Source organism: Enoplosus armatus, chromosome 14 (assembly GCF_043641665.1).
Source record: "Enoplosus armatus isolate fEnoArm2 chromosome 14, fEnoArm2.hap1, whole genome shotgun sequence".
NCBI classification, from domain to species: Eukaryota; Metazoa; Chordata; class Actinopteri; order Centrarchiformes; family Enoplosidae; genus Enoplosus; species Enoplosus armatus.
Window position 1 is genome coordinate 17,470,829 of NC_092193.1, and position 11,593 is coordinate 17,482,421.

General features: G+C 42.2%; 1 protein-coding gene across 1 annotated transcript; it reads left to right on the forward strand.

Annotated features, from left to right (window-relative positions):
• Window positions 1-1,278: 1,278 nt before the first annotated feature.
• On the forward strand, window positions 1,279-11,269 carry ddr2b (discoidin domain receptor tyrosine kinase 2b). The gene is made up of 16 exons (XM_070918436.1): window positions 1,279-1,363; window positions 2,482-2,584; window positions 3,349-3,586; window positions 4,716-4,863; window positions 5,084-5,186; window positions 5,371-5,554; window positions 6,035-6,275; window positions 6,464-6,529; window positions 6,881-7,017; window positions 7,650-7,860; window positions 7,964-8,187; window positions 8,482-8,609; window positions 8,734-8,952; window positions 9,090-9,324; window positions 10,743-10,892; window positions 11,135-11,269. Exons 1-16 carry the CDS (start codon window positions 1,279-1,281, stop codon window positions 11,267-11,269), a joined length of 2,607 nt encoding a protein of 868 aa, XP_070774537.1.
• The last annotated feature ends 324 nt before the right edge of the window (window positions 11,270-11,593 follow it).

Below are 11,593 nucleotides of genomic sequence, written 5' to 3' on the forward strand. Positions count from 1 at the left end.
TTTTAATCCCAGCTGTGACTCATCTTGTTTCACATCCAGTGATAGATTTCTCTCTCAAACATCTAGTCTCCTTCAGTAATTAGCAGGTTCTCCTCTGCAGGAAAATGAACCCCAGTCTGTTTTTGTCAGTAGCTCGTGGTGGAAGCTGCCAGATACTGCTGCTCTCAGCTGCCTCTGTGGGCCATAATTGAAACCATTTGTGGATCAGGTAGAATTCTGGGATTTTGGCCTCACCCCAAAATCCCAAAGCGTGTTATTTTCTCTGTTTCTTTCCTCCAGCCAGAAAGACTGTTACATCAGCCTCCGTTTCCTCTCTCTCTCTCTCTCTTTCTCTCTTTCTTTTCCATTCCCAGAAAGTCCTTGCGAGGAAGAGGTCAGCGACTCGCAGTGCTGAATGCATCAACTCACAGTAGATGTGGAATATTCCCTGAAACAGATGGTGTCATAATCAGGAGAGAAGAAATTGCAAAAGTAAGTCAAAACCATATTTTTCTCATATGTAGCTATTAACCCCAGTGTCCACGTTGACTTTGAAGGAAGTTTGTGTCAGCTCTGCTCAGTAGAGAGAGTGACATCATGCCGTGCAAAAACACAGATCTATCTGTAAACATTAAGGTGAAGAATGGTGCGATATTTGAGCTTCGTTTGTTATGTTCATCAGTACCTCAAAAATATACAGAAAAAAAGTTATTCCAGGAGAAGCCAGTGATCATCATGCCAGCTCTCCAGAAATGGAAAATGGAAAATGCATTACAGACACGGGTTTCACTATTAGATCCAGTGTATAATGTTCTTAATTTCCTCTCATGTGCATATATGAAAGGAAAAAAGTTACAATACTAATTCACTATACCACAGTAAGACTACATTCTGTACACATCGGTATACCAGAGTGTGTCAGAGGTGTAAGTCACTGAGACCTTCACAGGGCTTTTACAAGGTAAATAAAATGCAGGTACTGTGGTGGGAGAGAACAAGACTCTGGGTTACAAGGAGGTCTGTGTGTGCATTTACCTTCATGGATCTCACCAGGGCTTTAGGCAACTGTTTTTTGATTTCCTTTTTTTTGGAATTATTGTTATCTATTGTATACAAGTCTTCAAGAGTATGCCACCCCGCATCCCAGTACACATGTTGTTTGTGTATGTGACAAATAAAACCTTTGATATTTGAAAACCTAAAAAATACATTTATATTTTGGGTTACCTTGATGTTTATGGCAAGTTGTGCTACTAATCTCAACAACCTTCCTTGAACGTTTAGGTGTGCAGAGAAGAGATGAAGGTCATAAAGGTTCAACAGATCTCACACCATGTCCTCCTCGTCCTGCTGGCTGCCTCAGTACGATCTCAAGTCAACCCAGGTACTGTAGATATTGATCTTTTGCATCCATGTGCTTCCGTCTCAGAGCAGTAGGGGGGTTAAACATCTTGTTCAAGGACAGTTTGGTAGGACATGTTGGTTGTTGCAGGGACCGCACCTCAGTGCATGTGGCAGCCAGACAATCAGCGACATAATGAGTTTAATTTTACGTAGGTTTAGTCTTGAGTGTGCGATCAAGGCATGATGTACAAGCCAGTCAATGTGGATATGTCATATATAATGCTTGAAATAACTTCTTCATATTCCTGAGGGATAATGTTGACAAGATGGAGAAGGAAAGCAATTTTAGGTGGGTGGGCTTAGAACGCAAGAATGTAATATGTGTGTGTATGTGGTTTACCTAATGGTCAGACAGCAAATACCCTCAGAACAGGCAGACCTTTCACAAGCAGGGGGCATTCGTGGAAAAAAAAAAAAGTTTGTAGGCGTAGTTGAAGGTAACACACACACATGCACTCATCTGACTTCCCCACTTAGAATATTTTCACAGTAAAAGGCTTATTTGTTCTGCTGCTCTTTCCAAATACATGTGAGGCGTTCGGTGTGGGAAGGTGAATAAAACACAGATGTCCCTTAATTATCAGGTAGAGACAGTGAGAATAAACCATGACACTCTGGTAGTAGATGCAGTGAGCAGATGTACAGTATGGTCACTGAATCATATTCACGCTATAATGTAGTGTCTGTTGTTGTCAGATTTATTATTTTTTTGTGCCCACACACAATGTAAGAGTTAAGTTGCCAGTGCTTTAAAACTCAAAAATGTCTCTCACGTGTAGAAATTATGAGAAAGGATGAAAAATGAAGAGGCCGAGGGCTCCGAGGCCACTCCCGTCACATTTTGCTTAGACTGGCACCCACACAGTGATGCCTCTGTTTGGCTTTAGAGGCCTTGCAGGGCTGCAGGAAGGGGATTGGGGGGGTTGAGGGGGACGAGAGCCGACCACTTTACACTCCTCACATCCTGCAAACATACAAAAACACTCATATGGCACGTGAAAGCATAACAGGTCTCACACTCACTTATACAAAAGACATATCAAATCATATTCACAATGTGAGCAGCATGTGTATCAGTGATGCTTCATGTGTTTGTAGAAATGTGTCGATATCCTCTCGGTATGACCGGTGGGCAGATTCAGGACGAGGACATCTCTGCCTCTAGTCAGTGGTCCGAGTCAACTGCTGCAAGATTTGGCAGGTATGTTTGATGAGACATTTCTTTTCTTATATCTCAATTTAATTTGCTTTGCTGTGTCATTAGTGAGTCATTAGACAGCATGCAGGCTCGTCACTCTATTCTAGTTCCAGTATGAGCAGCATATTACAGTTCTCTTTTCAGCCCTGGTGGCCACTGCTGTTTGTGTTAAATTCTTCCACTATTTATTCCAAACTAAACATTGTTTTGGTTTCAAAAAACTGCCCTTTACTTGTTGCAAACTGAATATTCCATTTAGTAGCTTTTGATCAAATCGCGTGGTCGCCATCAGCAGAATGAGTTTGCTCAGTTGTCATGAAACTTGAACATCTGCAGTCGCATGACAACTGAGAAAACTCCATCTGATGATTTGATCAAAAGCTCCATGACAGCTACTTAATGGACCTTGAGGTGAGATTGTTTGGCCTGCTGCTGTTTTCCGAGGTCAAGAATGACGTTTGAAGCTCAACAGATGTGAACGCTTCATGAAGTGGCTACATGTCGAATAATTATAGTGCTGTTTTACAATTTGTAATATAGAGCAGTCGAAGATCCTCTCATGCAAATATGAATTACTGAACAGAGAAAAGATCATGTATAGTAGATAAAGTAACTAACTTTCAACTTTTCTCTCCTCACTAATACTTCCTCCTCTATCCATATCCATTTGCAACGTTTCTTCCTCTTAATGTTCATGCTCCTCTCCTCTCCACCTGAACTCTTTGCCCTTTCGTCCGCCTCCTCTCCTGTTTGTCCCTTTTCCTCAGACTTGACTTGGACAATGGAGACGGCGATGGGGCCTGGTGTCCTGACATCATGTCAGAACCGGACAGCCTCAAAGAGTATCTCCAGGTGGACCTGCGTTCGTTGCACTTCATCACACTGGTGGGCACACAAGGTCGCCACGCCGACGGCATGGGCAATGAGTTTGCCCAGCGATACAGGATCAAGTACAGCCGCGACGGCAGCAGCTGGGTGGGCTGGCACGACAGGAAGGGAAGGCAGGTGAGAGTGTCTAGATATCACTGTGTATCATTGTTTCTCTTTCCAGACTCGCATATGTGATTCAGTTTGGGTCTACACATTATCTTGATGTCTGAACTGGATCAGGTACAGGTGTCGGGCTGGAGGAAAAACTGCCATGCTTACAAACAAGTAGCTACTTTGACTCTGTGTATTTAAATAAGATAAAGGGGACACTGATCATTGGCTCATCTTCTGTCTTAACAAAACCCAGACAAAAGTATTTATAAGTGTCAGTTATAGCAGTTTAACATCATCATGACATTAATTCACAGACTTTACAGACTGTGCCACAACAATTGTAGCAAAGTGAAATGTAAGTACACTTACTCAAGTACTGTACTTCAGTTCAATTTTGAGGTACTTTAATTCAGTATTTTTCTACTACTTTATATTTCTACTCCACAACACTTCAGAGGGAAATATTGTACTATTTACTCCACTCCATTTGTTTAACAGCTTTACTTACCAGTTACTTTACAGGCAAAAGATTTTACATATAAGACATATGACAAGCTTATAAAACGTGATGCAAAGTTATAGATTAAACTAAAATTAGCCCCAGCTTGACCAGCTACAGTAAAATGCTAGAAAACAAAAACAAGACAAATTAATAAATATGACTACTTTTACTTTTAACTCTTTGAAGTATGTTTTGCTATTAATACCTATGTTCTTCTACATTTTCAATGCAGGACTTATCTTTATATCACAGTATTGCTGCTTTTTATGAAAATAAAGGATCTGATCTGAATACTCAACCACTGGTGAGAGATGGCAAGAAGAGGGAGCAAAACATAACATCTTTGCGGCAGAGAGTAGCAGACTCCATGGGAAATGTGATCAATTAAGAAACAGCAGAACTAGCAGCAGCGCAGGCATGAGATGAAGGGTACCAATTTTCTTTACAGACTTGTCAATAGCATATTTATGCTGCTAAAATGCTACACATGGCAATTTTGTCATTCAGCAAGCCCCGGTTCAGAGCTTTTGTTCAAGGAGTCAAAGCATTAACAGTATGTGCAGTATGTTTACTGTGGTTTGGTTTTTATCCTCTGACACGTTTCACTCAGTCAGTTCTTATTCGTGCCGTCTGCGTCTCCTCTGCCAGGTCATTGAGGGGAACAGGAATGCGTATGATGTGGTGCTGAAGGATCTGGAGCCTCCCATCATAGCTCGTTTTGTCCGCTTTATGCCTGTGACAGACCACTCAATGATCGTGTGCATGAGAGTGGAGGTCTACGGCTGTGAATGGCTGGGTTAGTCATTACTTTCCATTGCAACGTCTTCACCTAGTTGCACTAGCAACGTCTAGTTTATCTTTTTCTTTTTAATAATTACCGTTTGTATTCATTTTACGTAACTTACTAGTTTCAGTGTGACTTTTGACATGCTGAACATTTTGTTTGTCATAATGTCCTATAAGCATGCAGTGAGTAAATCAGTCCTGATCTTTGTCCCTGGGCCTGGCCGCTGCAGATGGCCTGATGTCTTATAGCATTCCAGATGGACACCAAATGATCTACAGAGGCCTGGACGTCTACTTCAATGACTCTGTGTATGATGGAGCATCAGCTGAAAGGTCTGGATTTCATTGCCTCTTCTAGAAAGAAAGATGTAGGCCATAATTAGGGCTTGTTTCCATCATCGTTATCATTTTCCTTACTTCCCTTGAGTGCAGTAATTTTCCTCAAAACTAGGATATGATTTTTTTTTTAAATGCTCGTGTTTTCTATCTTCATTTCCTCCATCACTCCTTCCACTAGACTAACAAAGGGCCTCGGCCAGCTGACTGATGGCACCTGGGGTCTGGATGATTTTCTCCACAGCCACATATACGGCATGTGGCCAGGGTACGACTACGTGGGCTGGAGCAACAAGAGCTTCCCCAAAGGCTATGTGGAGATGATCTTTGAGTTTGACCACGTGCGAAACTTCACTTCCATGAAGGTAAGGAGTCGGTTCGGAGGAGAACTTTGGGGTAGTTCACTGAACAGCTTAATGTGGGATATTTTTATAATTGCTGAGCCAACACTATGCTGAACTGTGCCGGCCAAGCACTCATCTTCTATAGCTGCTGCACATTTTATTGGGACATAAAATTTATAAAATGATGCAAAATAGCCTCGCAGTGTGAAAATGACATTTTCTGTATAATTAGCCTATTTGTCATGGGCAAGTTCTGTGGCCAGAGATGGAAGATAGCGTTTTTCAACCACGGCACAGCAAAACAGATTAGTCATCACTACACCTGCTCCTGTATCATCGCCCCCCTTCAGTTCTGACTGTTTTGAACACTTTTGCACTCGTTTAGTCATCATGGTCATAGGTAGGGACAGAAATATTACTTGTAGATATTAACAAGATAACTGACTATTTGTGAGATACAGTTTTAGCACATGCGTACAAATCCCGGCTCCACCTCCACAGGTTCACTGTAATAACATGTTCAGCCGAGGGGTGAGGATGTTCAGACAGGCCAGCTGTTACTTCCGGTCAGGATCAGACTGGGAGGCTGACCCGGTGACCTTCAGGCCCACCGTCGACCGTGTGAGCCAAAGCGCCCGATTTGTAACCGTGTCTCTCGGCGACCGCACAGCCAGCGCCATCAAATGCCGTTTCCACTTCAGTGACCTTTGGATGCTGTTCAGTGAGGTGGCCTTCCAGTCAGGTAAAATGGGTTCAGCTGCGGGTGTTATCTTCCAGTCAGTGCCTCGTTCAAAACTTTGCTTTGATGATGTGTCCCATTTGAAGGGAACCTCAGTGTTAACTCTTTAACTGCCAGCACGTTTACTGTGCCATAGCTACCTTCTGTCTGACCCTATATCCTTCAGCTTTGTCTGTTTCTTTCTCTCACAGGCTCAGCGGTGTACAATACATCTCTGACTCCTCGCAAACACGGACACCCCACAAACACACTACCAGGTCAGCAGCTGAAGCCTTTATGATGTTTTCCTTTAAGTAGTGGTTGTAATCATTAGTGAAGTGACATAAGAGGGAGTGACAGCTGGTTTGATATATGGCGAATATAATTTTCAGTCTTAAAAAAAAACTATATATTTAGAAAAACATTAATATGATTTTTCTTAATTAAGCCTGACCTGGTCAGTGATTTATTGTAGTCTAAAAGCACAGTTTAAAATGTTTTCTGGTTAAACAGTGCCCCCTGCTGATAGCATCAGAAATGACCGCTCAAATACTGAATATTCAAAATGGATAATAATGATGGATTAAATCAAATCCACCTCAACTCCCAACTCTCATCTGGTTGGTTAGGGGAGGATCCTACTCATAAGGTGGATGACAGCAATACCAGGATCCTGATTGGCTGCTTGGTAGCCATCATTGCCATCCTATTGGCTATCATAGTCATCATCCTGTGGAGGCAGGTCTGGCAAAAGATGCTTGAGAAGGTAAGTTTTTTTGTCTTGATAATAATTGTTGACAATGGCTTAAAAGACCATATTCTTGTCTGATCATCTGTGGTTCAGTCTCAGTTGCTAGTTTAGACAGTCATAAAACAGCATATAAAGGAAAAGGAGAGGTTGTCGCCCAAAGGAGTGTACCCCATACAGGACATATCAGTTTTGTTTAGAGACATATCATCAAGGCGGCCAATATCATCAGCACCCTATGGTCTTTTAAAAAGTAAAAAAGACTCCTAGGGGTGGTGATCTGGAGAAAGACATTCTCCAACATGAAACATTTGAGTTTTATGCATTAAACACTGTGTGGTTGAAATCATGGATTCGACATAGAGCCCTGTTGGACTTTTTGTGTTTTCTATGTGAATTGTTTTGGGATTATGGGTAATGTAACTGTAGCTGTCAATTGTTTTACGTAGCCTGCTCTATATTCACCTTGGAGTTTAGGTCAAAACATTTTGGGTGAGTCTGCAAATGTCAGTGTGTGGACAACCGCTCCTTTTCCTCCGTCACAATCCCTGCTGATATCCAAGCATGTCATCTCCGTCTTCCAACACTGATTTATTTGACATAAACTCAAATAATGACAGACCTCAACTCTCGCACACTTCCTTTCTTAGGCATCCCGTCGTATGCTGGACGATGAACTCACAGCTCGTCTTGCAGTCCAGACCCAGGCTTTCTCCTCCCACCACTCCTCTCTGTCCAGCGAGAGTGGCTCCACCTCCAACTCCACCTATGAGAGAATCTTCCCCCTCTGCGCCGACTACCAGGAGCCTTCACGCCTCATCCGGAAACTACCTGAGTTTGCTCAGTCCACCGAGCACCTTGGTAAGATGGTGAAAGCACAATGTAAATAAATACTGTGGAGGTTGGCTACAGCTATAGCTGCTGTAATGTGCGTATTTATGTCTCCAATATTTGTCCATATCAGGGCCGAGCACCTCCTGTAGAGCCCTTGCAACCAGCAGTTCAGACGGTGCCCCCCACTATGCGGAGGCAGACATCATCAGCCTCCAGGAGTCTTCAGACAGCAGCACCTACTCCATCACAGCTGTCAACATGAATCTCTTTGCTGGCACCGATTCGTCCATGAGAGAGTTCCCCAGACACAAGCTCACCTTCAAGGAGAAACTGGGAGAGGGCCAGTTTGGAGAAGTATATTCAGTTTTGTAGCTCTAATGTTTGTTGGCATTGATTTGGTGTTTTAGAAACACATTGGATTCATCAGGCTGCTCTCTTTCCTCCAGCGTTATGTTGATGTATCTTGATGGCTCTCATTTTGAAAACTGAATGACAGATATTGTCGTGTGGTAAAAGCATGAGTGTGAAATGCAGTGGCTGTTTAGTGTGTGCTGACAAACAGGCAACACTGGTATTAAACAGAGCTAAACAGATGATTTCAAATGGTGCCAAGTGGATGACGAACTGACAGAGTGCTTTTTGAAAAAGGTGCACTTGTGCGAGGCCGAGGGCATGCAGGACTTTTTGGATGAGGATTTATCTATAGAGGGAAACAATGAGTCACCTCTGCTGGTTGCTGTGAAAACATTGCGGGAAGATGCCAACAAGAATGCAAGGTGAAAGCAATTGGTAACTTTTTTTTGTTAATCAAAAATAGATTAGTCTCCAGCTGGTTGTTATTATTCATGTAGTCGTCAATCAAGCGATAAATTACAATTGTTTGTCTCCGCTGTGCTGCAGGAACGACTTCCTGAAGGAGATCCGAATCATGTCTCGTCTGAGGGACCCCAACATTGTCCGCCTGCTGGCGGTGTGTGTGGACACAGACCCGCTGTGTATGATCACTGAGTACATGGAAAATGGAGACCTGAACCAGTTCCTCTGCAGTCTCAGATTAAAAGAGGCTGCTGATGAAGACAAGACAGAACAGGAGGAAAAAGAGGGGAAGAGTATGGTCAGGTAGGCTCATATCTTGATATTAAAATGGAATGATTATCCGGGATATAATATACAGAGCCAACTAAACAACACTATGTATGAGTGCACTATGCTGTACTTATGGCTTCTCTTTCTTTGTGGTCTCCTCTGCTCTTTAGCTATACTAAACTAATTGGCATGGCTGTGCAGATTGCATCTGGTATGAAGTACTTGTCCTCTCTCAACTTTGTCCACCGTGATCTGGCAACACGCAACTGCCTGGTGGGTAAGAACTACATCATAAAGATTGCGGATTTCGGCATGAGTCGGAACCTGTATAGGGGGGACTACTACAGGATCCAGGGCCGGGCCGTCCTGCCCATTCGCTGGATGTCCTGGGAGAGCATCCTGCTGGTGAGTGCTGTGCAGAGCTGGGGACATGTGTGATGTCTGTCGAAGAAAACACGAGTACCCCGTTTCGTTCAGCTGTGTTTTTAAGTCTTATAAAATGGTTGCACCCATGTTCATTTCAAGAGACTGCATTCAGTTTATTATAGGTTATGTATATCAGACTTTTATGCCTGATTTTTACTAAATGAACGAAACATTCATTAAAATATAGGGAAATTAAAGTACATCTTAATTGTAATATGGTGACATTTCACTCAGAAAAAGAACAATAGGTCAATAAGGCTACGCTGAGACATATTGTGTATGAGTCCACATGATTTGACTGCTAATTATATTGCAGCTATGACATTTATTACATGTGTACAAGCCAGCACCCAAGTTAAATCTATGCTTAATAGAATCTTGGTCATTCTGTATGTAAATTGGGAATTATCAATTGGCTCCAGTACCGCTCAAGTATGTAGAGTTCCACAGGGATCCGTTCTTGGGCCCTTACTATTTTCCATTTATTTGCTACCACTTGGTCATTGAGGGAAAAACCTCACCAGGGCCAGATGGGTGCAGGTCCCCTCCCACAATGTCCATAATAAACACACTACTAGATCTTCACAGTCTGGTATATTGTAGATTTATTGAAGAATAAAACAGAGTACAATAAATCGAGCTTCTTCTTACTACAGACGATGCTCCACCTGTTGTCCTCACAGCATGTATCAGCCCCTTGGTTACATTCTGCTTCTGAGACACCAATGTTTCTCATGTGAAGTGTTTTCTGTCCATTTGTCCTTTCCCGACAACAATGGTATCTACATCGTCCTCCTCATGACATTGTGCCCACTTTCTGCTTCAGCGCTCACTGATGCTCTCTTGATTCAGACACTATTATAATATGTATCATGTTTGATTTAACAAAAACAGCTGGCATACTGATACACTGGCATCTTATCTAACACTCCTCAGGCCTTCATCATGTACACTCTGTGCTCAACATGTCCTTGAGTTTTCCATTCGCATTTAACATTATGTTTCAGCTTACCAGGTCCACCAGGAGAGAACACAGTTTCAAAATCAGTTCATTAGCTCCCAGTCTGTCTTGTATCAAACCTTAAAACTAAAGGTGAATGGGCCTTTTCTGTTCAGGCCCCTCAGTTGTGTAATGACCTACCGGAGGAGATTAGGGAAGCTAACATATTGTCTTCTTTTGAGTCACTCAAACTCTCTATTTTAGCTAGACTAGCTTTTTATTGATTTTACTGTCTGTTTCATTATCCTTCGTTGTATTTTATCATAATATTTTATTAACTGTTTGCTTATTGTCTTTTTAATGTAAAGTACTTTGTAACTTGTTTTGAAAAGTACTATATAAATAAAGGTATTATTATGCTAGACTGTATTTGGATTTAAGTTGTCTGTTCTCTCAGGGTAAGTTCACCATGGCCAGTGATGTGTGGGCATTTGGTGTGACTCTGTGGGAGATTCTGACTCTGTGTAAGGAGCAGCCCTACTCCCAACTCTCTGACGAGCAGGTCATCGAAAACACAGGCGAGTTCTTCAGGGACCAGGGCAAGCAGGTGAGCATCACACAAAGTGTAGCCTACCAGTCCTACAGAGCACATTTGGTTTATGGTCTCAGTTATGGTCAATCACAGTTTGTTTGTGGTAATCATACAAAGTGCCACATATTTTTCCTGCATCTTTATCTCACAGTGCCAACTTTGCTGGAAATGTATTGATTTTATGTTGTGAAACAAAAATACTACTCATAGCCCATTTAACATCAATCCTACATTAATATTTTGCCTCATGTTGCCAGGTGTACCTGCCAAAGCCTCCCTGTTGTCCTGATAGAGTCTACAATGATCTCATGCTGAGCTGCTGGAGGAGGAACGCCAAGCAGAGGCAGAGCTTTCAGGAGATACACACCCAGCTGACGGAGAGCCTGGCGTAGCAGATGATTTCGCTCTGCCATGCACTGTCACATTTTCTCCCTTCAGTCTGGATTTATTTGGAATTAATTTGGAGTCAGAAACAACCCATAAAATGTTTTCCAGTTTTTTGTTTTTTTTCTGCTTGCTTGCCACAATGGTGCTGTAAATAATAAGATATGAGGAGAGGGTATACACTTGAACAGAGCCTTATATTGTAGATATCATGCAAAGTAGCGCTATTCACACTTCTGTGTATTTATTAATTTCTTTGTACTTCCTATGCTGTGTATATTTATATAGTACTCCATGGTAATCCTAGGTTTTTAAAAACAATTGTGAATATT